The 27,117-nt window shown below is 38.0% G+C and overlaps 1 protein-coding gene across 30 annotated transcripts in view; it reads left to right on the top strand.

Moving 5' to 3' along the window:
- The window catches only part of Eif4g3 (eukaryotic translation initiation factor 4 gamma 3), a 294,208-nt gene that overhangs the window by 257,118 nt on the left and 9,973 nt on the right, over positions 1-27,117 (top strand). For 17 of the 30 annotated variants that reach the window (XM_047526878.1, XM_047526748.1, XM_047526762.1 and 14 more), the window contains 11 exons: positions 828-960; positions 1,625-1,719; positions 3,818-3,911; positions 5,488-5,605; positions 7,721-7,941; positions 9,325-9,443; positions 13,281-13,453; positions 19,214-19,339; positions 20,603-20,684; positions 22,628-22,726; positions 25,862-26,008. In XM_047526878.1, the coding sequence (XP_047382834.1) occupies positions 828-960; positions 1,625-1,719; positions 3,818-3,911; positions 5,488-5,605; positions 7,721-7,941; positions 9,325-9,443; positions 13,281-13,453; positions 19,214-19,339; positions 20,603-20,684; positions 22,628-22,726; positions 25,862-26,008 (1,407 nt within the window). The remainder of the gene's footprint in view (positions 1-827; positions 961-1,624; positions 1,720-3,817; positions 3,912-5,487; positions 5,606-7,720; positions 7,942-9,324; positions 9,444-13,280; positions 13,454-19,213; positions 19,340-20,602; positions 20,685-22,627; positions 22,727-25,861; positions 26,009-27,117) is intronic. The other 13 variants (XM_047526927.1, XM_047526928.1, XM_047526753.1 and 10 more) reach the window with 1 other exon arrangement.

The following is a 27,117-nucleotide window of genomic DNA, read 5'->3' on the forward strand; positions in this document are numbered from 1 at the left end:
TTTGTCAGTGCTAAGGAATCCTTCTTCTTTCTGCCTGATACCGCTGTTTACCAGTGACGAGTTCCTCTCCCTCTAATGTTGAAGTTTGAACACTAGAGAAGCACACCAAGGCAAGCGTATTAAGCAGGTTTTATTTAAAAGTAGTAATAATACAGACTTCTCCCGGAAGGGAGAAGGGGGCCATGGCTGATGTTCTAGAATCCCAAGAAGTGAGCATGCCCTACATCTTTTATAGGTTAAAGTCTCTTTGGTTCTCTAGTCCCCCCCCCCCCCCCCCCTTTACCTCTCCTTCCTGCCTATGTGACTAGGCCTGGTTTTGCAGGTGAGATGCATAAAGTGAGAAGCTAATGGGCAGGGGGAGGGCCAAAGTGATTCAACCAGACAAGGGCTCAGAGGGCATTAATTAGCAGTCCTTGATAAGGACAGGTAAATTTGGTAATCAATGGGCTCTGGAGATCCTTGACATTCCATTCTCCCAGGGGCAGTCTCCAACTTTCAGAGGCAGATGACTTTCATGGCCTCCGTTTCCTAGATTTGACCCCATCCCCTATTTCTAGAGTAACTGCCTATCTCTGATTCTGACTTCATGCCTGTGAATTATAGAAAATGACAAAATCTATTTGGGCCAGCTGACCAGGGTTGATTAAGAATTTAATTCTGTTGCTCTATTCTCCAGATTCCATTAGTGTCATATGTGAGATAGAAACTGCTATAATTTTAGATTTATAGGTAGCATATACTTTTCCTTCAGTGCATAGATTTTAAATATTTTTTGATTTTTTGATTTTCATTTATTTTACTAGTAACCTTATTTTCTACTTTTATAGTGTAATTGGGTATCTCGAAGAGCAGATCAAGGGCCTAAAACTATTGAACAGATTCACAAAGAGGCCAAAATAGAAGAACAAGAAGAGCAGAGGAAGGTCCAACAGCTCATGACCAAAGAGAAGAGAAGACCAGGTAAGGGTGGAAGGCCACTGGGCCTGGGAGAACCTGGGAACTTCAGGGGTAGATATGTAAGAATTCTTAATTCATGTGTGAAATGAGACCACTGAGAATAACCCAAAGAATGAGAGTGGCGATTGTTAAGTGAAGCATTTTCACCTGGAGATTAGTCGTTTCTTAAAAGCATAGAGTGACACACACCTGTAATCCCGGTGATTCAGAAGGCTGAGGCATGAAGATTGTTAAATTCAAGGCCAACCTCAGCAATTTAGTGAGGCCCTATAAAAATAAAAGGACTGGGGATGTGGCTCAATGGTTAAACACCCTGGGTTAAATCCCCAGTACCAAAAAGAAAAAAATTCCATCTAACTTTTCACAAAGTGTTCTAGTCATTAACTGCAAAGGCTAGATTTCGCCCTGCCTTGACCACACTGAGTATTCATTTATGTCATTTGGTTTTTTTATAGGTTAGTACTAGTTCATGGAAAGCCAATATAAGCAGAGGACTCTGCTTGATATTTTCATTCAGTGGGTATTAAAGAGATTATCACCAATACTTGAACAACTTCTTTTATCTTTTTCTTTGGTTTTGACTGCAGTGACCGAGTTGAAAATATTACTCACTCTTTCAAGTGACTTGGGACTAATATGAGACTGGCTCACTCTGTTTTCCCTGTAGGTGTCCAGAGAGTGGATGAAGGTGGGTGGAACACTGTACAGGGGGCCAAGAACAGTCGAGTACTAGACCCCTCAAAATTCCTGAAAATCACTAAGGTGAGTGTGACTTTTAAAATTGAATTTACAGCTGTCCCACTATGAGTCTCAGAAGTACTTGCTCATATAGAATAACCACATTGCATATTTTGTGGAGTGGTTGTTTTTGGACAGATATTTTTCTACAAGTTAGTACTGTTCAGTGCATTGTGCATACCTGTCTTAGCACTAGTTCATTTTATTTCTATGATTTTTTTAAAAGTTTTTTTAATATATATATTTTTTAGTTATTAGATGGGTATAATACCTCATTTTATTTTTTTATTTTTATTTGTGCTAAGGATCAAACCCAGTGCCTCACATGTGTTAGGCAAGTGCTCTGCCACTGAGCTATAACCCCAGCCCCTTCTATGAGTTTTCCAAAGAGGAAATACCTGGGTTAATTTTTACAGTTATGGGATGCTTAACATAAAAGTAGTGATCATAAAGATACTTCATTCTGAAGTATCTGATTTAGTCATTTCCAAGCTTTTATACAGTGTGTCCTTACTTAAGAAATAGTTACTTATTTTAATTTAACCAGGAAAGAAATTAATGGTTTTCCATATCCAAGGCCTAAAAGAATTCACAGAGGACCTACTAGAAATCATTGTGTAATAAGATTTAATATACTATACCTTCCTCTCTAAAACGTTTCTTTTAGCAGATATTTCCAGCAGTAGAAATTGATTAACTCTAAGTAGGGTGAAGAATTTAAGGGAATGTTAGATTTGGTAAAAATGGAAACTTGCACAGTCTAGATTCACAAATGATTCACAAGTCTCTTTAGACCCTTCCTTGTAATACATTTTCCATAGTTCTGATGATTGGCAACCTACCAGCAGAGTACTGCACAAAATCTAAAGCTAATGTGAAAACATCAAATAAAAAAAGATAACTAACAAAAAAATTAAAAGACTCAGAAAACTGGATAATAAAATATAAAATGAACTAAGTCATTTATATCTTCATGATTTTGTCAAAGCCTTGCTTCACATTAAAGTATTCCCCTTCAGGATTTGTCTTGCTGTAATTCACTATAACATATTTTCTAAGATTCTGTTACATTCTTGTAGTTGTTTAGGTCTCAAAGCAGGATTTCCACTGTTAAATACAACTTTATTCCATCCATTTCCAGCAAAAGACAATTTTAACAAAAGCCTTACATTTAAAGAATTGCATCTTTGACAATTCTATCAGTATTTAAAAATAATATTTTTGTTTTTAAATATTACCATTTTGTGCATGGACATGATAAAGAACAATGCTGGAATCAAACCTCCAGCATCCCTACTGTCCTATTTTGAAAAATAAGTCAATTGTGTATTCAGATAATATATTCAGATAGTTGTTCTGTAGATACTGTGAGTCAGTATCCTAGAAAAAGTTCAAAACCATTAAGCATATTTATTGTTAATTGGTAGAGATTTGTGTAAATGTAGGTCACATAGAAAGCAGCACATTAAGAGCTGTCACAATACAACAGTACCTTCATTAGAAAGACGTGTCGAACTTTTTTGTTACATGTGTTTATAATAATGTGCATGACAGCGTAATTCTGTTCACTTGCACCCAAGGTGCACTTGGCAAGTTAAACCTGAGAGATACCAGGAACCTTAACTTGCTGCTCTCACAATCCAACATTCCATTCTTCCCCTTTATTGAATACTCCATTCCTCCACCATCTCTCACCCAACATGAAATTTTTGTGTCTCTTGACTTGTTTTCCACAACAATGTAAAGAGATTGAGTTAATTTTGTAGTATTTGTGTATTTCCTTTTTTGTCTCCTTTTTAAATTCATGGGTATTATTATACAAGAGGAATCAATAGATGCTGCTAACATTTTGCAGATTAGCAAACCATCTTAAATAGAAGGACCTGAGTGCATTTTCCAAACCAGTGCCTTCCAACTGTGTTTTGTGGAAATGAGTCCAAAGAAGTGCTTTAGAGGCTTCAGGGATCCTACTTTAAATAAAACAGTTCCAGTTTCTGTTTCTTAAACTAGCATTTCAAACAAAATTTGTTGCTAAAATGGTTCTACTGAATTCAAGAAGAAAAAAGAAAATCTATTCTTCTAGAGTATTTCCTATAAATGACTGTGACCACTTATGTTATAGCCTACAATTGATGAGAAAATTCAACTGGTACCTAAAGCTCAGCTGGGCAGCTGGGGAAAAGGCAGCAGTGGTGGAGCAAAGGCAAGCGAGACAGGTATGTGAACTAGCCTTCTAGCCGCCTGCTAGCTTTTCCCTTGGGATGCTTTTCTACAGTCAGTCACTGCTTATGATTTTAGGAAAAGTTCTGTGAACTGGTGATGCCCCAGACTTTTTTTTTGATTGCCCTCTCTAGCATTAAACTGGTATTTCCTCCTTAGTGAGGATCTTTGGATATTTTTAAATTTTGGTAAAACTTTCTTAGTTCAGTTAGACAATTTTTTATTCATATACTTTTCTATTTTTAATAGACAGTAAATATACATATTTATGGGGTGCAGTGTGGCATTTCAGTACATGTATTTAATGTGTAATGATAAGATAGGGTAATTGGCATATTTATCAGTTCAGATGTGTATTTTTTTTATTGTGGGAACATTCAAAACACTTCTAGTAGCTGTTTGAAATGTTAATTAACCATTGTCAACCATAGTTTTTCTGTGGTGCTCTAGAATGTCAGTCTAGAATGTCCATCTACTGTGCTCTAGAATGCTCCTATCAGTTTAGCTGGGTGTTTAGGTTTTTCTTTTTTTTTCTTTTTTTTTGCAATGCTGGGGATTTGAACCCAGGGTAGCTGGGTGTTTAGGAACTGAATCTTTTTAGTTCCTTTGTTCTTGTTCACAAATTCAATCTAGTTACAGATATTACTGAGGCCCCAAATTTAAAGAGAAACTTATTATGTTGAAAAAGAGTGTCTTAATACCCAGAAATATTTAATTTAAAGGTGTTTAAAGTTTGAAAAAGGTTAAAATATTTTTAAAATTTCTATCAAAAATCAGATTTTGACAGCTCTGACCTTTGGATTGAAAATGTTTGGCCCATCACAAACATGACTGCTAGTTAAGGAAGTCCAAAGAAAAACTAAAATGTTAACCTCCTTCCCATATATTCCTTCTAAGAAATTTCATTATTTTTTTTTTCAAAACTTTTTAAATGTTATAATTCATTTAAACACACATGCATGATTTTACATAAATGGGGATCATAGCATTTATATTGGTTAACTTTGTTTAAGTGCAATGTTTTGGTTTGTATTTGCCTGCCTCCTTCTTCCTGTTTACCATAAGTATCCTTGTGCTCTACTGAGGATAATTTGCATGTTTTTAGAAGTGCAAGTGCTTGTAATGAACAAAGGTTTCTGAACTCCATTTTATATACAAATTAATTCCCTCCAGTGCTTTACTTCTCAGAGTAAATTTTTCAGGAGATTAGCATCACCTGAACTTGTTAGAAATTCCTGAGCTCATTCCACATATAGTGGTCCTTACCTGTAGCCACAGCTACTGGGGAGACTGAGGAGGAGAATCCCTTGTGCACAGGAGTTTGAGACTAGTCTGGATAACTAAAGGTTCATCTCTTTTTTTTTTTTTTTTTTTTTTTTTTTTTTGCGGTGATTTGAACCCAGGGCCTTGTGCTTGCAAGGCAAGCACTCTACCAACTGAGCTATATCCCCAGCCCGAGGTTCATCTCTTAAAATAGAAAGAAGTTCCTGGTCTCATCCTAGGGAGACAGGTTAATAAGTATTTGCGTTTTAGTCATGCTTGTATTTTTTTCTAAATCTTCAACTCCTATAGATGCCTTAAGGTCAAGTGCTTCCAGTTTAAACAGATTCTCTGCTCTGCAACCTCCAGCACCCTCAGGGTCCACATCAAACACATCTTTAGAGTTTGATTCCCGAAGGGCTTTAACCAGGTGAGAATTCCACTTTACATGTTTACTCTGCTTTACATGTTCTTCTTCCCCATACATCTGTCTGTCTGTCATATATATGTGAATTATGATGATGATCCTATGAATACCTTCGTGTCATACCTAAAATTGATTTCTTTTTTTAAATTTTCACAAGCACATCACATACCATGTATATATATATAGTATGTTTTTGTTTAGTTTTAATTTTTTAAATTCTTTTTAGTTGTAGATGGACACAATACCTTTATTTTATTTATTTAGTTTTTAATGTGGTGCTGAAGATTGAACCCAGTGCCTTACATGTGCCAGGGGAGCGCTCTACCACTGAGCTATACCCCAGCCCTGTTGTATATTTGTACAGGGGATTGAACCTAGGGGTGCTCAACCACTTTACCACATTCCCAGCCCTTTTTATTTTTTATTTTGAGACAGGGTCTCACTAAATAGCTGAGGCCATCCTTTAACTTGTGATCCTCCAACCTTAGCCTCCTGAGCCATTGGGATTATAGACCTGAGCCCCCACACACTATAATTTTAAAGTAGGAACATAATTGGGTATTAGGTTTGAGATGTGATGGGGCAGAAGGGTATAGGTTATCTGACAGATAACTAAGAATTTGCTTCTTAAGAAAGCCAGACCCACCCAAAGAGCACTGGAGGCCACATCTAGGGCTTGCCAAACTACTACTCCTGGATGCTGTAGAATAATGTAACATGACAGCCCACCCATGCGTTTCTGTTGCACTGTTCAAATTATGTGAGATTGTCCGTTAGCTTTCACTTGCCTGTCTGCATATTTTGCTATCTTCCTACTTCATTATTGTTGTTGGATTTACACAGCCAAGTATTCTGTTGGCTGGTTCACATAGGATGATTGAGGACCTATAGTATAGTGATTGAAGAGTAGAATTTTTGATATAAGCACTTTTAAAACTGAAGTTTTTTCAAACTTGCAATGCTTTTTTAGAAAAATTAATTACTCTACATTTGATTAGGCAAACTTTCTAACTATCTTACTCATTCCCTGGGCTTCTGAAACAAAGTATTCTTAGCACCTGCCAACATTTCAGTAGGACTCGAGTTGTCATCTGCTGTCAAGGCATTTTGTTGGCAGTTTCCTCTGTCATCAATTTTTTGATGGCTCTGCTTTTTAAGTACTTGTGTATGTTCTTTCACAGTGGTTAGATCTTTGTCCAGCTTCTGAGTCTCTCTTTTTTCCTTTCTAGTCTACTGCTTCTGAATTATCATGAACTGACGAACTGTTGTTGTCGCAGCTGATTAGAATTGTCTGAAAAATGTAAAAATAAAATAAAAAACTGAGTACAATTGTATACACTTGTAGTCCCAGTGCTCAGGAGGTGGGGCACACCTATAATCTTAGTAACTGGGGAGGCTCAGACAGGAGGATCATAAGTTTGAAGCCAGTCTCAGTGACTTAGTGAGACCCTTTCTGGAAAGAAACAGTAAGAAGTGTGGGGAATGTAACCCAGTGTTAAAGAACCCCTGGTTGAATCTCCAGTCCTCCTCCACTCCTCAAAACATAATCATCTTTTAAAAAAAAAAAAAAAGACTAGGGCAATATGCAGAGTCTGTCTTAAAATGAATAAAGTGTATGCCTTTGGCTATTCAAAACCTACTTCTGCTTGCTTCTTAAATGATCTCCACATATCAGGAGTTTCTGGAGAAATCAAGTATCATATAGTTTCTAAGACAGTGGTTCCATGTTTTTAAGGCATTTGTTTCCCTTTCATTCACTATTCTCATGCTTTTATCACTGTCTTTCTAAAAACAGCTTTAAAGACCAAAATAAGGAGTTACCAGTGGCATTTAAAGTTTTAAGTAGGCAGGGGTATAGTTCAGTGGTAGAGTATGTGCTTGGTATGTCAAGGCCCAGGGTTAAATTCCTGGCACCGAAAAGGAAAATTAAAAACTCTTAAGTAGTGTCCCTTTTACCATTTGAGGAAAGAACTTTAAAACATCTTAATAAACATTCCCTTTATGTCTCATGCATCTAGTTACCTGTGGAAAGTTGTTATCCATGCCTGCAGTGTTATTTGATAAGTTGGATATAAAGGAGTTAGGGTTGTCTTTAAAAGTGTTGTTTTGCCTTTTAAGTCGTGGAAGCATGGGCAGGGAGAAGAATGACAAGCCCCTTCCATCTGCAACAGCTCGTCCAAACACTTTCATGAGGGGCGGCAGCAGTAAAGACCTGTTAGACAATCAGTCGCAAGAAGAGCAGCGGAGGGAAATGCTGGAGACCGTGAAACAGCTAACGGGAGGCGTGGACCTGGAGAGGAGCAGCATCGAGGTCGATCGAAACAAAACTAGGGAGTCAGGTTAGAGACTTTCCAGGAAGGACATAGACAAAGATATAGCCTTAGATTTGGAAGGAAAACCACAAGGGAGGCTTTGTGCCTGAGCAGAGTTCAGAATCAGCCCACATGCCGATGCCTTGAAAACGGAAGAACCCCTCCATCATTTTGTGATGCCATTCTCCTTCCCTAGTTCACCTTTGCTGAGAAACCATCAGATTACCTTTTTTTTTTTCTATCAAACGTTATGATGGTAGGGTCCTCTTGCTGTATGTTAAGCAGTCTGAATTTCTCAGGAGTCCCTTCAGCACCCTACTGTGCATTGCTATTAGAGTGTCTTGACCATGTAACACCCTCAAGCATATAAAGATTTCACATCGTTGAACTACTGCAAGGAAAGGGAAGGGAAGATATCAGACTGTGCTTTGTTGCCTTCCTCTTCCCTGGTAACCTCTGAATTTGTATGTATTTAGCATGTGTATGCTTAAAGACTTGCTCAGGTGATGGTATAAACATCACTTCATGTATTTAAACTGTGTTTCAATTTTCTCATTTGTTAAATTGGGATAAGTGTATCTACCTTAACTCTATAGGGTTATTATGAAGATGAAATGAGAAATTAATACATATAAATACTTAGAACTACCTCATAATTGAAAGTTTTCAGAAGGTATTAGATGGCATGATGATGGTGATGGTAACAGTAATTAAAAATAGGTTAAAGAAAATTTTTGTCATTTTATAAATCTTACTCATAAAGTAACATTAGTTGTTTATACCATTAATATGGCTTTCAAATTTATTTGACTAAGTTGTTACTTGTAACTAGCCTAAATGGACTTCAGAGGCAAATTGAAATGTCTTCTTCCAGTTGAGAAAAGGCTTTAATTATGTAACTTTGGGGACATTTGACTTTCTTATCTTAGATACTTTGGGAACATAACAGGATAAGACATGAAAATATCTGTGTGCAGTGAATAATGTAATATAGCTGACCTGCACAAAAGATATAAACTGATAAAAAATGTTATGAAGGAATTTAGTTCTTTGAGAATACTTATTAACAAGGGAATGATCTAGAATCTGGGCAGAGGAATGTCAGAAGAGGCTTCCCTTATCTTAAGGACCAGTAGGAGTGAAACAGGAAAGGATAGATACGGGACAGACAGACAGTGGGAATACCCTGAGCAAAGTTGTAGGTGTATCGTGCACCTAAATCTTGTTGGTTATTGTTTTAGATTATGAAGTTACTTAGTGCATATCTATGCCAAAAGTTATATTGTATTGTCATACCTATAGCTATTAAATGACTCTACTGAAAAAACAATGTAACAGCACAGAAATAATATCACTTTAATATGGTAATTTTTGTCCTTTTTATTGTCTCACTTTTTAAAATCTCACTAGCAGTGAAACCAGACATTTCAACAGTGTCTGCCTCTGACAAGCCTGCATTGTCAGAAGAGGAGATGGAGAGGAAGTCCAAATCTATCATTGATGAATTTCTACATATTAACGATTTTAAGGTAAATGAGATTTAAACAAGAGAGAAAGAAAGAAGTAGGACAGAAAGCCCTTGACAAAGATGTTTAGTAACTTGGTCTAAATCAGGTGTTATATGACTGAAAAGACTTAGATTTAGTGATCTAAATTCTGCATGGTTGTGCTTAACTCTGATGCATTCTGCCAAGTATTGTCTTTCAAATTAATACTGTAGTTCAGGAAGTGGAGTGGTGGGAAGAGAAGACAATCCAGTCTAAACCAGGGAAAACCAAATTGACTTTGGTGTTAATGAGCCAAAACAACACACAATCATTACGAGGTATTTCTTATACCCAGTTGTACTGGCCATGGTCTTTTTAACATCATTCCCATGTTAACCTGAAGTATGGCTGGCATTATTTTTTCTTTGTTTCATAATTGAAAAACTGAAGCACAAAGGGGCAAGTGATGTTCCAGGGTCAGATGGCCTAAGTGAGACATTTAAAGACATGGTTTTGAATTTGTCCCTCTTTAACCCTTACCTTCCCTCTGTGTTCATTTTAAGATGGTAGAGAGCAAGATACATACTGCCTGGCATCATAACCCTACAGTCTATTGACAGAGACAGATGATGAAAGTTAACTCCACAAACAGTTATTTAAGTTTCAGGGTCTTAGGAGATCTTATAATGGACTCTAGTGTGATGTTCTGAGGTCAGAAAAGGCTTTTTTTTGTTGTTGTTAAAATTGTCTGTTAAAACATATGTCAGATGTATTAACTACTTTTACTTTGGCATTATCAAAAATACTAAAGATTCTTGAATTCTTGACAATATAGTCACTATCTGCTTTCTATGTACAAAAATCACCTCTGTTAGACAGGTTCTTCGGCACATGGTTTTAATCCCAGTGACTTGGCATGCTGAGACAAAAGGATTTCAAGTTCAAGGCCAGCCTCAGCAATTTAGCACGATCATGTCTCAAAATAAAACATGAAAAAGGGGCTGGGGATATGGCTCAGCACCCTCTGGTTCAGTCTCCAGTACCAAAAAAAAAATCAACAACAAAAATTCACCTTGGTTATTTACAACCCAGCCCAGAAGCAGGGGGAAGTTTTTGATGATGAGTAGGATTAGGGCTGTTTTGTAGAAACCCTTGGAAATGCGCAAAATAAGTGAAGATTACTAAAAAAGAGCTGAAGAACATACCTGACGTACTGTATTTTAACTGATTTCCTGGCAGAGGAGGAGTAATCTCGTAAGCCGGCAACACAGCTCTTTTTCTTGCATGAAAGAGAAAATTGAGGGGCTGGAGTTGTGGCTCAGTGGTAGAATGCTTGCCTAGAATGCTTAAGGCACTGGGTTCGATTCTTAGTACTGCATTTAAACAAATAAAGGTCCATTGACAACTAAAAAAATATTTTTAAAAACTTATGAAAAAAAATTGAACAGCTATAGAAGATGGTAAAGCCAGGTACAAAAAGGGAGAAAGCAGTGGAGCTTATCTTCAGACGTAATTTGATGGTTGTACAAAGTCAGCAAGTGACGAGCACTTTTAAAGATGACCCTGTGATGAACTGGGAGCACACACCTTGGGGACACTTGTGCGCAGCAGGAATGCCCTGTGCAGCATCACGAGCCCCAGCTAGGCCTGCAGTATGAAAGGGGCAGAGTTAGTTACAACTTCAGGATTTTATTTTGCAGAGTACTAGAGGCACTTGTACTGCCGAGTGGCTCTAAGGACCAGGTAATGATAGAGCACGTTCATTGAGGACTTACTTTGTGCCAGGTGCAGTTCCACATATTGTATATGTATCAGGCTAAGAATTATAGAGTACATCCTAAAAGGGGGGGTTTCCCCTAACATCATCTTAGGAAGTGCTGTTGTTATTAACATTAATATAAATTAATGTTTCTTGAACCCTTATTTTATGCCTAGCAGTGTGCCAAGTGCTTTCCTATACCTTTTTTTATATACATTCCTCTTAGTAACCTTATGATAGCAAGCATAGGCCAAAAGATCGTTCTACTCTTTAAGTCACCTATCAGTAAGAGACAGAGCCAGGAATCAAACCTTCATTTGTCAAGACTACTGCTACCTGGATGTAGCATAGTTTACGCAATGAGTAATGTAGTCTGCTTTCATGGCACTTACGTTCTAGTGCAGAGATACAAACAAGACTGACCCTAAAGATAGGTCAGAAATAAATGAGTCATAGCTACAAAAAAAAACAACGATGTTTTAGTATAGAGAAGTAATACTAGGTGTTATGATAGCCAGTGAGGGGACAATGAGAAGACTATAGGAGGTGTCATTTCCACTGAGAGCTGAGAAAAGAAGAAACAAACCATGAGAAAATAAAATAGCAGGGCAAGGTTGTACATTGCTGTGATGCAATTGGTTGACCCTTCATGGAGAAACAGTGACTCTTCCTGTTAGGGGACACACAGATTATTTATGGAAAATTAAATACTTGAATTTATTACACCTTTTCCTGAAAAGGAATTGCAGCAATATTGATGAGCTTAAAATGAGGCAAAAACCCACAAGGATAACGAGCACTTGAAATAGGCAGAAGCAGCGTGACAGCTGGCCTGCATGTGGCAGAAATACAGTATCATGAAAAGACAAAAAAGAGAAGGGGGCTGCTTTAGATTAGAAGAGTTTAAAGAGACATCATGGCATGGAACATTGGTTCTCAACAACAACAAAAAGCTATTTGGACATTTGGGGACAATTAAGGAAATTTGAACATGTGCTACATATCAGATGATGTTTTTATTGTCCTTGTATCAGTATTAAATTTTTTGGATATATGGAAAGAAAGACAACTTAACTGAATCTAAATCGAAGTGAGACACATAGTTTTACACTGGCTTACTCTTAACTTTTCTGTAGTTCTGAAATATTTCTAGGTAAGAAGTTAACAGGGGAGTTGTTAAGTGGCAGAAGGGAAAGAGAGCAGTCCTGCCAAGACACCCAGAGGAGCCTTACTTCCTTCCCTCTGCTGTCAGGTGACTACCCTTCCCACGTGTAGCTTCCAAGAACAGCTACTTCCTGCAGAGGTCAAGCCACAGGATTTGGGGCTAGTGTAGCAACAAAGCTGCTGTAGCTGAGGGCAGGAGGCTAGCACTGATGATCAGGCAACCTGGCTGTTGAGCTCTCGTTCCCCGGAGCCCAGATGTTAAGCTGTGCGGATCATTTTCATAGTGAGCTCCAGTTAACAAAGCCTCACACAGAAACATCCTCAGAGGACTTTAGCACTTAACCCTAACCGTATCACTTAAGGTTAGCATTCCTGAGGGAGACCTCTTTCATGGAGATGGTGAAGATCTCAACGTTCCCAGCCAAAGTATCCTGGGCTGCCAGGTTACTCATGGCATTGATTTCTGTGTCAGACATACCATTTTCCACTTTTTAAAATGATCAGAAAACAGGTAAACACTGTGTAGAAAAAATACATTTGGGCTCTGATCTTCTGATTGTTTTTTAAATAAAATTATTAACCTAAACATGTTAACCTTGTAAAGATATAGCACACACACACACACCCCTATACACCCTCACCCGCCAGGAGACAGGATCTCCCTGTATTGGCTAGACTGGCCTCAAACTCCTGGACTCAAGTGATTTTTCTGTTTCTGCCTCCTGAGGAGGCAAAAGATATACAGATGCATACCTTCATACCCAGCTTTCTTATCTAATATGACTAACTTGCCTCTATCAGCCTATGTTTTACTGAACTTCATTATGTTAAACGAGCAAAAACTTCAAAAACTGTCTTATTAACAGAACTTTCTACTGACTTTATCGTAAGCAAAAGATTTTAAGGTTATCCTGACACCAGATTTTGGAGCAAGCCTTTATTTGCTGTTTGAACAGGAAGCCATGCAGTGTGTGGAAGAGCTGAGTGCCCAGGGCCTGCTACATGTTTTCGTGAGAACGGGAGTGGAGTCCACCCTCGAGAGGAGCCAGATCACCAGGGATCACATGGGCCAATTGCTCTATCAGCTCGTACAGTCAGAAAAACTCAGCAAACAGGACTTTTTCAAAGGGTCAGTATCCTCCTCAAGAGTGGCATTCAGTAACTAGCCTTCTTTTTCCATAAATGAAAATCCTGTCCACTGTAGAGTGTTGAGCCAATGTAATATGTTAATTATACATTGCTTGATTTGATGCTGTTTTGTAGATTGTGCTTGGACATAAAGGTTATCCTCTGATTTTTCTGTATTTTATTGTTAGACCTGCATCATGATGTCAGTAATGAAGCTCATCTTAGCCTCAGGGAAACTCTGAGATCTTCATCATCTCATTTACATGTAAACCTGCATGTTCTTTGAAAGGGGAGAGTTTACTTTGTGAGAAAAATTCTGGAAAATTGACTTAAAGCCTTATCCTTTCAATGAACCATGGTTGTTTGGACCAGGAAGTGTTCTACTCCAGCCCCATAGCAGTGTAACTCCATTTTCTTAATGATTTTCACTATTCAGTTTGACTTCACTGTAATTCTTGCCGGTGACTGGTTGGTGAAGTTTGCTATCTTTAGCATTGTATCCCCATTTGATCAAGTTCTGGTATATTTATGGTGCACCTTCACCAATAAGTGCACAGATTAGGTTCTTTGTGGTTCAGCCACAGAATCTTACCCTGGCTGAGATTTTTAAATCAAAGTTTAAGCTGGACACATTCATGCACACCTGTAATCCCAGTGACTTGGGAGGCTGAGGCAGGAGGATTACAAGTTCAAAGCCAGCCTTGGCAACTTACCAAGACCCTGTCTCAAAATTTAAAATAAAAAGGACTGGGGATGTGACTCAGTGGTTAAGCACCCCTGGGTTCCATCCCTGGTATGTATGAATGAATGAATAAATTATGTATGTATGTATGGTAGAAAATTGCATATGATAAAAAAATTTATTTTTGATTATTGGTTACCAAATTTTGCACCAAATGTAAGCATGGAATCACATGCAATTCTAACAGATAACCAGGAACTAAGACCTGAGGTTTAGACATCAAACTCCAATCTACCATCTGATACTCACATGAGTGTATGCTCATTGAATTGATGGCAGTAAGAATTCCTTAGGAAGCTTCTTTTTTTTTTTTTTTTTTTTTTTTTAATCTTTTTTTAGTTATCAGTGAACTTTTTAATATTTTTATTTATTTACATGTGGTGCTGAGTATTGAACCCAGGGCCTCGCACATGCCAGGCAAGCACTCTACTACTGAGCCACAATTCACAATTCCAGCCCCCCTTACGAAGCTTTTTTGCCAAACTTATTATTCTAAATTGTATTCATATACCGTGAAATGCCTCCTTGTACCTTTTGGTGTCATTTCAGATATGATTAACCTCTTAGGATCTGACTATTAAATGCCATGTTGAATGTTCTTAGGAGTAATTATTCAGTTAATTTTGAAAAGAATGATGACATTGTTGTTCAGGTCCTAGAAAATTCATTATTACCCTAGGATCATTAAGAAGTTATCTTTCAGTAGTAAGCTGGATTTACCTAAATTAAGTGAATGGCTAGATTAAGGCCATTTGAACCAGTTTACTTATATTTTGGCAAAGCCAGGATGATTTCCCAGTTTTATAAGAGAAATCTATGCTTTACAGTAATAACAGCAAGTAAGAGCAAATGAAAGTACCTGCACTCTCACAATCAAACTGTAGTCTCTGACCCCCAACCAACCTGAAAAGTAGATTCAAGCTCCTACAGTCTGCAGTCATTGTATCTTTCTCTATTGCTTTGTAAGGATTTACTTTTGTTCCCAGACTGTTCTGGAAATGAAAATGCTAGATTATTGTTCACCATGTTCTGACTCTTCTGACAATAGTCAGAAGTTCCTTCGTATCTAAGAAGTATAGTCTATTTCAACTGGCCATAACTCTGAACTTGTGAGATACTAGTTTCTCAGTTGCATTCCCCTTTTTGTGATTTCCTCAGGGAATACTGTCATCAGACTTGGTGTTTACACTCTCATTAAGGGTGGTACTATTGCTGCTGCTTGGAAAAACTATCACAACTATGATATGATAATAATATCACAACTATTTACAGCATTTCTGTGTCTCAACAATTCATCATTTTGCATCATTGTTTCCTGCTGTATTTCAATGGTTCAGGCCTCACCTTTGATAATGTAGTTAGACCTAACCTGCCATCTTTAAACCAAGTCTTGTACAAGTTGTGGAGATATATTTGACAATACAGCACCTACCTTTTCCTAAGATGGAAACAAAGGGATAACCCTATGTCATTATCCATCAAGAACCTTCTTAAAAGATCAGAATTGCATAGTCCATACTGATCAGATAGGCCATTTCACTCCCAACACCTAGAAGATCTCTGCTCTTTCAGAGTATTGTTCAGGCGCACCAGAGATCAGCACCCTTAGGTGCTTCTGCTGCTGAGATGTCAATTTCTGAGTAGTCAGGGAAGCAGTTTCTGCCAGCTCTCCAAGCCAGGGATGACCCGGGAAGTATGGGAAAGCAGAAGACTTCCAGGTGTGTGGTCCCCTTGACCCAGCTGATAATCTCATCTCATATTATGTTTTCTTCAGAGCATGCACTACTGTAGTGTCCTGAAATGGAAGTTTCAAATAGGTTTTATAAGTAAATCTTAGATTCTTTGGAATTTTCCTAAAAGATGCCATACAACTGTAAGTATAGTAGATGCTGTATGTAAAACCTCCACAAAGAGTACTTCAAGCCATCCTTTGGGAATTTTCAGCACTTGAATCTAAACACTTCATGATACAAATTAGGAATATAGGTGGGTAGGTTACTGTACATTAGTATACATTACTCTGTAGGTAAATGCATTTCAAACTGTTGATATAGTCATTTTTTCATGATTTTAGAAAACTGCTATTTAAAAACTGTCTAGTAAGAATAGTTGAGGGCAGTTTCATTATCAGCCACAGAATTTGAATGACTTTGAAAGTATAATAAATAAATGAAAACCAAAGTAGTAAAACTTGGAGTTATGATAGCCACAAAATACATGCCCTGACAGCAAGCTTGATACCTCTTTCTTGACTACTTTCCTTTAACTCTTATTACCACATGAGAATTACACCTTGGAAAGAGAGCTTACAGTAGACATGTATTCTGAGTTTCAAATGCAGAATTGCTGAGATGCTATTTAACAGTGAGGACCCTTTTTGTTCATTATGAGTCATCTTTATTATAATCCTTTGAAGATATGACACTGGAATATAAGAAAGCTTTTCATCTTTTTTATTTATTTATTCTTTTTTATCTGTATTACATAATCTATTTTTTAAAATATTTTTTTAGTTGTAGATGGACACAATACGTTTATTTATTTATTTTATGTGGTGCTGAGGATCAAACCCAGTGCCTCACACATACTAGGCAGGTGCTCTACCACTGAGCTACAACCCCAGCCTAGCATTGGAATTTTGATAGGGATTGTATTGAATCTGTAGATAACTTTGGGTGGTTGGTCTGAATGTTTATCAGTTTTTAATCTTCTAATCCATGAATTTGAAATATCTTTCATTAGTGTTATAAAAGTTTTCCGTGTACAGATCTTTTACCTCCCTGGTTAAATTTACACCTAAATAATTTGGTTGTGTTGTTGCTATTATGAATGGGATTTTCTTTCTCTTTTGTTGTGCAGTACTGAGAATCAAACTCAGGGGTACTTCACTCAAGCTACCTCCCCACCCCTTTTTATTTTTCAAGACAGGGTTTCAGTCTATCCTCAAACTTGTGATTCTCCTTCCTCAGGCTCTTGAGTTGCTGGGATTACAGATGTGTACCACAACACCTGACTCTAAATGCAACTGTTTTCTTAATTTACTTTTTGGCAAGTTTGTTATCAGTTTATAGAAATGCAACTGATATTCATATGTGTAGTCTAGTGGATGTGCTGGCTACTGCATACCAAAAGATAAAGATGTGGTGTAGCTGCATTTCATTTCTTCAGCCCATAGAAGATATGTATTATGCAAGGTATAATTCTAGGCTATGTAGTGGTGCAGAGATAAAGATAATTACCTAGAGCATCTACATACCTAGCCTTTTGTTTTACAATCATGCAAAAGGATTTAGTGACTACAAATTTTAAAAAATAAGTCCCACAGCCTTGTTCTATGGAAAACTATGTTCAACCGAAAAATTGTTTCTTAACAGTATTATGTGTTTGACCACTAATTGTATTCTATTCACCATGGTGAACTCACTGATCAAGAAATAGAAAACTGTGGCACTGTAGTCCCAGTGACTAGGGAGACTGAAGCAAGAGAATCCCAAATTCAAGGCCAGCCTCAACAGCTTAGTGAGATCTTAAACAACTTAGTGAGACCCTGTCTCGAAATGAAGAATAAAAAGGGCTGGGGATGTGGTTCAGTGGTTGAGCACCCCTGGATTTAATCCCTAGTACCCAAAAAAAAAAAAAAAAATCAGTTGGGGGAGAGAGAGAAATAAAAAAATAAGGCAAGAATGTAAGTCTTATCTTTCACTTTTGGTATGAGATGATCATAATTGCTATACTGGTGAAAGGACAGAATGGCTGTACTTATCTCTCGGGTACATTAAATAGCTTAATCTATAACCCACAGAATTAATTGGCAGGATCAGGTGATTAACCCAGAAATCCTGGATTCCTGCCCAACAATGTTCCATCATTGGCACTCGAATAGCTGAAAAGTATGCCTGTAATGAGAACAGCCAGGTGTCTGCTGCACAGCAAGTAGATATCAAACAATTATAAACAGTGAGGTCAGTAAGTTGAAAGTAAGGATTCGTGAAACCCAGAGTTAGATAATGTGGCTGAGCTCCATACTGTTTTGAAATAGCAGCTCAAGAAATGTGACCCTGCCTTGTAATGGGAGCTCTTTTTAAGTGAAAAATTTTAATCCTATGTAGGCTTCTAAGCTGAGTGGCATATTCTGGCTAAAATCTAGAACTGCAGTGAAAAAGCACACACAAATTTAGAGTTTGGAAAAAATATGAATACAAGATAGTGCCAGCTCTTGACCTCTTCATTCATTCTTCCCATGTGCCATTCAGTCTTGTGCATGTCTCCTTCACCTCTGCTTTTGTACTTTTAAATATGTTCTGTATTCACCCACTTAACAAAGTCTTGAATTGTGTACACTTCTGAACAAATAGCTGATATTTTCAGCCCAAAGAAGGCTGCTTATGTATTGTATTTGACTTCCCTAAGTTTCATGTTTGATTCCCAATTATCTTACTTCACATTGGGTAATATTTATATTTTATATCATAAAAGCCTAAAACCATTAGCTTTTCTTTGTGGTGTAATAGTACTGATGATGATAATGTTAGTAACATCAGACTCTTTTCTATCCATCCAGATTTTCCATCACAAGGTCCTCCAGGGCAAGGACTTTAGTCTTTTTTTCTCTTTTGTGTTTAGCCTGCATTACAGTGTTTACTTGGTGCTTCTGAATGACTTGAAGGATAGAATTTTCAACTTTATAGTATGGGATTAAATTGGATAGCCCAGAACTTTACACAACTGTTTCATTATTAAAGTCTTTCAGATGTCATCTCCATACAGAAGTATTTTCTGGTTCCTGCTCTTGAGAGCATTAGCCCTGTCACAAGTTTCCTTTTGTCTCTTCTCTCTTTCTCCCACACACTAGTATAAGCTCTTTAAGAATGGCAATTTGTTTACTAGCCACTTTATGGCCAGACCAATGCCTGATAGCAGATGCTTGATATGTATTTGTTAAGTGACTGATTTTTGGTCTCTATTTAATTTGAACTTTTGAATTATATTTGTATTGAGTTTTTTCCTGTTCTTTTTCAGTTTTTTAGAAACCTTGGAATTGGCAGATGACATGGCCATTGATATTCCCCATATATGGTTATACCTTGCTGAACTGGTGACCCCCATGTTAAAAGAAGGTGGAATCTCTATGAGAGAAGTTATCATGTAAGTTATATTTGTTTCTTTTGATGTGTATAAAATTATACTGACACAAAACTCACCAGCCGCATTTCCAGCATTATCATCCCATTAGTGGCTCTGAAGCCTCTTAGACACAGCCTGTGGCTCTCTGCCTTCTGATTTTATTGTGAAGATGTTAGTGGTTTTGCACTGGAGACAGACTGAGGATGTGATAGTCCTATGCTCCATGAGGGCGTGGTGATTGTTGGTAGCACTCAGTCATGTACCTGGAAGACGCTCACTTCTAGAAGCTTGATGTTGATCTGGCTGTTGTGTCTATCATTCTTCAGTGCTATCAGAATTTATGTTTTCACATTGTAGGGTGTCAGACTGGTATATGCACAGTACATGTTCATGGCTACAATGAAAGTATTGCTATATTTGCCTGCGAGTGGGGAATGGATATTGCATTGTATAGACCAGTACTTCTTCAAAATACCAATATTTCCCCCAAAACTGTTCTCCGAGGTGCTGGGGATTCAAACCCTGGTCCGTGCGCACGCAAGGCAAGCGCTTTGCGACCTGAGCTATTTGCCCACTCCCTCCCCCAAAACTGTTGATATGTGAAAATCAAACTCTGCATACTGTTGTCTCTTCCTCCCCCTAACCCCCACCTTTTTTTTTTTTTTTTTGAGATGCACAAAGCATATTATGGCACACAGAGGATTATTGAGAATCCTATAATAAGACAATGAAAATGATTTAGCTTTAATTCAGCATTCCCTCACTTAGTCGATGAAAGTATCCTTTTCTTTGAGGAATCCTACTATCATTGCCATCCTGTGAAACACAGTTTGGGAAATACTGAGTCAGACTGAAAAAATTGGTCCCTTTCTGTTTCATCCATATTCTAAAGAAAAGCTTTCCTTTTTACAAACATTTTGTAACTAAGCTTCACAATTCCATTACCTAAGAAGGTACTTCTCTACTTTCTGCTTGAAGCAGAACTTAGTAAATAGATTACTAAGTGAGACTGATCTTTTTGTTGCTTCCTTCACTGAAGTGGCTAAAGAAAAAGACAAAACCCAGGATTTCTGACATCCCTATTCTGCTTCTCTAGGAAGCATAAGGTGGCCCTAAAGTCTCCAAAAGCCTTACACTGAGAAGGACTTAGAGCAGGTCCTAGAACTTTGACCTGTCAGCTGTTACTTAGGTTGCAAAGTGTCTGTCTGGCACACATTTTTGCATACTACTTTAGAACAGAGAATTTCTTTGGAGGTACTTAATCACTGCTCCTATCTTTTACAGAGAATTTAGCAAACCTTTACTTCCTGTTGGAAGAGCTGGGGTCTTGCTTTCTGAAATATTGCACCTTCTATGCAAACAAATGGTGAGTGTTCAACTGAGTGTCAGACTCAATAGCGTGTTAGAAAGGGCAGTGATCTTGATCATGAATTTCCTGTGAACACCTTAGGTCTCAGTGTACAAATAGTTCTATTTCCTTTCGGCCTTTGAAAAAAGTGAGGACTCTGCTTCAACCGCATTTCCTTCAGAGATGTATTGTCCTCCTATTTACTAATGTCTTGGGAAAGAGTTGTCTAATCTCAACTGGATTTGGTATGGTTCTAAAGAATCTCAAGATATATTTCATTTGTGGTTGGTAATTTTTCAATGAAAACTGCTCTGTTTTCAGAGTAAGATAGGACTCAAATGATTAATTTTGTTAACTTTTGGCTCATTTGGATGCAAGTCTGGTTAGAGTTGGTAAAAGGTCTGCAGGATGTGAGACACTCTTAAATTCACTTTAGTTAAATATGTGGTGCACAGTTATTCTCTGCATAGCTGTATGCTAGGCTCTCAGTCTACTAATATAAATAGAGAGGGAGGTGGACAAATCTAAACTGATCATTTCAGAAGCATGTGGAGGTGCCCTAGTAGAGGTCTGAGAGGTTGAAGATGGGGATGAAATGTCTAGGAAGAGAGATGTCAAAACAAAACAACTCACAAACGAACACCTGCAGTGATTTCTAATGTACTCGCACCCGAGCCAAAGATATTGGTATGTTTAATTACAAAGTATCCTAGACATTGAGTTTTTTTTTTTTTTTTTTAAGTCAATGTTCCTCTCTCCCCTTGAACCTGCATAAATTCTTCTGTACCCCATTTGTGTAGTAATTATCATAGACAGATGCACTAAATAGCCTGGCTCTGCTGATTATCTCTGTTAATAATATTCTTTGGTTAATGGCATTAAAATTTTTTATTTTACTGAACTCTAGTTTTTATGTTCATAATTCCCTCCTTGACTTTAGTCTTCATTTAAAACTCAAATTCTTCTTAACTTTTATTTTTATAAAAAGAAAGAAAATTCCTACTTCTAAATAAAACCAAATTTTCTTAGACTATAAACTTTGAGCCAGACAGCCTGATTTCAAAACCTGGCTGTATTAGGTTATCAGCTGGACCTTGGTCTCATTACTCTATCAAATAATTGATACATCTTCTTAGATGCCAGCTGTACCCTCAAAGCCTAGCATTTTCCTTTATCCTTGTCTTTGTTCAAGTGGTGGGCTTGCCCCTTCTCATGTTTTTCCAGCTGACAGCAGCTCTTCTCTGTTATTTCTTGGGTTCAGTCTTGTACCCTTGCCTGCAAAACACTTTTCACACTTAGTTCAGGAGCAACAGCTGCCTTAAGCATTCTTATACCAGGAAGTAGAAATGTGATCTGCTGTGGAGAGGGATTGCAGTGAGGCTTGTGAGTGGCTCTAAAAGCAGGCACATGTACAGAGCCATCTTTCCATCCAGAAAATAGACTGATAAATGTGTAAACTCATATGTATTGGACTCTTTGATCATGTTAATAAATCCCAAATACCAGTTTATTATTTCCCAGATAAGTCATCTGGTAAATAAATTATTGAATCTAAATAACTGTACTTCAGACACCTACCATTATGTTCATATACATGCAGACATCTTATTTTTGAAAGTCAAGAGCCCTAAGGAATTGATGTCATATTAATAAGAAAAGCTTTCATTTTTCACTTTTTTAAAGATCCTGGGGATTGAACCCAGGTTGTGCTCTACCACCGAGCTACATCCCCCAGCCCTTGTAAGTTTGATTGTGAGATAGGGTCTTTCCATGTTGCCAAGTTGACCTTGAACTTGAGATTCTCCTGCCTCAACCTCCCAAGTCACTAGGATTATACCCAAGCACCACCGTAGTTGGCTCATCTTTCACTCTTCAGGTTCTACATTCTTGACCTCAAGCAAGCTTTTTCTTCTTCTTCTTTCAGTGTAAAAATTAATGGATTGAATTTATCTCTCTCTTAGAGCCATAAGAAAGTGGGCGCCTTATGGAGGGAGGCTGATCTCAGCTGGAAGGACTTTTTACCAGAAGGGGAAGATGTACATAATTTTCTCTTGGAGCAGGTGAGTAAGAACAAGACTTATGTCTTCTTTTTATTTGTACCAGAGATTAAACCCGGGGCACTTAACCACTGAGCCATATTCCTAGCCCTTTTTATGTTTTATTTTGAGACAGGGTCTTCTTAAGTTGCCTTGGTAAGTTGCTGAGGCTGGCTTTTGAACTTGTGATCCTCCTGCCTCAGCTTCCTGAGCCACCAGGATTATAGGCATGTGCCACTGCATCAGGACTATCTTCCATTTGATAGCATGTGGCTGTTTCATAGAAGAAAGGAAGCTAATTTCATTAGTATTCTGGTATTAAGATTAGATCAAAACAATAATCTTAGTCAAGCTATCATTTTAAGGGCACACTCCAACTGTAGTCATTAGAGGAAAGACAAAAGGTAGGGAGAAAATTGAAAAGACAGCCACACTTAGAAAACAAAGTACATAGCCAGGTGCAGGGGCACACACCTAGAATCCAGCTATGCAGGAGGATCACAAGTTCAAGGCCAGCCTCATAACACATTGGTGAGGGCCTAAGCAACTTAGTGCGAACCTGTCTCAAAATACAAAATATAGAGAACTAGGGAGGTAGCTCAGTGGTAAAGCATCCCTGTTTTCAATCTCCAGTACCAAAAGAAAAGTCAAGCTACATGTCTCCAGTAACCTGAAATGAAATTGATAAGTAAACCAGTGTGATAGTACTCAGTAAACTCCAAGTGTGCTGAGCTCTGGGCCTGGAAAAGACACAGGCATCCTGAAGTTACTCTGTTGTAATGGGAACTGGAATGCCCCTTACAAGATAGAAGACTGGAGACAGGCTTACCAGCTGAAACTTCACAGATAAATAATTGCAAGGAAGTGGGTACAGTCATAGAACGAGAACCTTAAACTTCCTGCCTGCAGCCTTGGTAACTAGATCCAGAAATCTACAAGGCAGATGACCCTAGGACAAATGCAGTCTGGTTCTAAACAAGGAATTTGGGAGAAAGGGGAGTGGCCCAGATAGAGACAACTATAAAACTCTGTTAGACCATGGAAAATGACAGAAAGAAAACAAAACTGTCTCAAAATGGTCTTGCATATAAAAATAGTTGAATACCTGAGGAAGACTAAAGCTAAAAAAGGTAACAAATCAGCAGTAAGAAGAAGAAAAAAAAAATCACTGTAGGTAGAAAAAAAGAATAAGAAAGAAACCTGAAAATGACCTTAAATGAATTGAGCTGGGCACAGTGACACATACCTGCAGTACCAGCTACTCAGTAAGCTATGGCAGAAGGATCATTTAAGCCTAGGAGTTTGAGGTCAGCCTGGGCATCATAGCAAATCCTGTCTTAGGTTATAAAGCGCTGGGGATGTAGCCCAGTGATAGAGCACCCCTGGGTTCAATCCCTAGTTCAGAAAACAGTAAAAATCAGTGTATTGTTATTCTGGATGAAGACTGCCTACTAGGTTGCCATGGACTTTAGCTTTCATTTTGGTTGTGGAAATGATAAGTGGAGGAGCTGCTGCTGAGTAGTAGGAACCTGCGAAAAGCACAATTTCTGATGCATTATTGGCCTCCCAGAAAGTAGACAAGTTCTCTTTCAAGAGATAAAAAAAGAGGAGGGGGAGGGAAAAGCCAGAGATGAAACCTGAATTCTGAGCAGTAAGCACAAGTAAAAACACATTGCTTGAAGAACAAATGCCAGAGAGTGTGGTTCAGCTCAGCGTTATGCTGGCTCCCAGAAAGAGCAAGCCACAGTACTCTTGAGAGAAAACATCCTTAACATTGGTCTGCCCCACCCCCTACGCTTTTTATCCCCCTACAAATACATACCATCTAATACATTCCTTAACTCTTGTAGAGTTCATTTAGTGTACAGTGAAAGAAGTCACCGTGAATGAGAGCGAATAAACAAGCAGAAAATGATAGATTTGGACTCCAGATTTAGACTTGAGGTAACAGAATTATCTATCAGTCAGAGTTTAAAATATCCCTAAGTAAAAGGGAGGGAATCTCCAGAATGAACTGTCAAGAAGCCTCTAATCACAACAACTAAAGAGGTTTTAAAAAGTGAAGACAAAAATGAGCTGGGTGTTGTGGCACACTCCTGTAATCCCAGCAACAAGAGACCCTGATGCAAGAGGATTGCAAGTTCAAGGCCAGCCTCAGTAACGTAGGGAGACACTTAAAATTTAAAAATAAAAATAAAAAGGATGGGGATGGTGCTCCCCTGGTCCCCAGTACCACTGAAAACTGTATAGCATATTTCATTGCCTTCTTCCTTGAAAATCACTAATTTTCAATGGTTGGTGCTGGGAATTGAACCCAGGGATGCTTTACTGCTGAGCTACCTGAACCACAGCTCCAGCCTTTCTCCTTTCTTTCTTTCTTTGGAAACCTGGTCTCACTGAATTACTGAGGCTGGCCTTAAACTTGCAGTCCTCCTGCCTTAGTGTCCCACATGGCTGGTATTACAAGTGTGCAAGACCCCACCTGGCACCAAAAATTTTGATTGTGGACTTTTTGTTGTTGCTGTTAAAGAAACAGTGTCTCACAATGTTGCCTAGGCAGGCCCCAAACTCTGGTCCTCAAATAATCCTACTCCCTGAGCCTCCTGAGTAGCTGGGACTATGGTGTATACCACCAATGCCCAGTTTATAGATTGTTTTAAACAACCTAAGAGTTAAACAATATATAGGGTCATCTCCACACTTGGATTCAGAATGGTCTGGAAGTGTTTGAAGGATTTAAAAGCAAAACTATAGGGGTTGACAACAACTCTATAGTGATACCTGATATTAACCATAGGTTACAGAACGGGAGTTAAGTTATGCCCTTGCCTAGGACTCACACCCAGTTCTAAAGAGCTGTGTTACAACCCAGAGCAAGACTGAAGTTCATAATGATTTGGAGGTAAGCATGGCCTGGGAGGTATTATAGCTAGCTTGTTTGTTTTTTTAAAACAGAGAATCAGATGAAAGATATGAAAAATTAGAGAAATCTTCTGAAGGATAATAGAATGGTGGTCTTTGAAAACTAAGAATGTAAAATATCTTCTACTAATCATTTTGATCCCTGTAAAATAGAATTTATAGCTCATGACTTTGTTTTCTTCTAAGGATGATAATAATACTGTACTACATTAATATATTTAACATTTTATGTTTCAGAAGTTGGACTTTATAGAGTCTGACAGTTCCTGTTCCTCTGAAGCACTTTCAAAGAAAGAACTCTCTGCTGAAGAACTGTATCAGCGGCTTGAGAAACTCATTATTGAGGACAAAGCAAATGATGAACAGATCTTTGACTGGGTAGAGGTATAGAGACCATGTTACCCTCTCTGCCTTAGAGATAAGAAAGGTTCTTGTGGGACCCTCTCAGTCCACACCCCATATCCTTTCCCTTTGTGAGAGTTTTTGACCTTAATGAAGTTAGCTTTTAAGCTTATGTGTATGTGTATTTGAAACTGAAAGGCTGTTTTTCTGTTTTTATAAGATTTTAGTTTTTCAAAAAATCAGCATATGGGTCTCTCCCTAGTTTAGAATATACTCTATATTTTATCCTTCAAATAAAATATTTGAATAAAATATATTTTATCCTAGATAAAAGTAATAAGCATTATAGTTATTATGAAATATATTGACTTCATCTTTCATACTTAAGGTCTGAAAATTTTGCACTTTATCTTGAGTCGTAGAGTCTGTGTTGGTTGTATCTGTTTTTCATCTGTTCCTGTGTTCCTTTAAATAGTATTTTCTACTTATGAAAGTGTGTTTAATTTGTGCATATATTTCATGGAATTTTAGAAGATTCAAAGTTGAAAGTAAGCCAGAAAGGGCTAGTTCTCTCCCTCTTATATAAATCCTCTTGTGGCCCTTGTAATGGGATGGGTTGTGGCTTCTTTTGCGGGTAGGGGTACAGTGTCTTTACACACTTCCAGGCATTGAGAAATAATGGAGCATCTGATGATTTGAAATTTTTTACCTTTTTTTTTCCTCATGTCTACACAGGGTAATAAACCTATTGTCTGACCTTGGTGGGTAGCTTTTAAATTGTTGTAATAGCTATCACTGTATTTCTGTCTCTCTTTTTAGGTTCTTTTAATCTTTTCTGAAATTTTTACTTCCAGACTCTTGTCACATTACTCTTACCAGAAATGGCCTAGATTTCCAAAATCCTTCACAAAGTGACATGTATAAACTGAGCGTGACCACACGCAGTGGTCCAGCAGTGTCGCTCAGGTGGCACGTGGCAGGTTTAGTTTTGGACTCTGCTTCTGGCAGCCTCACCACACTGAACTCAGGCTGCTTTTCAGTCACCCAGTGCCTGTTCTCTCATCCTTGTAGTTCAGCCCTGTCTCTCCTGTTCTGGACGTACACATGTGGTTGCTGAATCAGAATGAAGGTTTTATTTTATTTTATTTTAT

The sequence above is a fragment of the Sciurus carolinensis genome, chromosome 1 (genome assembly GCF_902686445.1).
Source record: "Sciurus carolinensis chromosome 1, mSciCar1.2, whole genome shotgun sequence".
Classification (NCBI taxonomy): domain Eukaryota; kingdom Metazoa; phylum Chordata; class Mammalia; order Rodentia; family Sciuridae; genus Sciurus; species Sciurus carolinensis.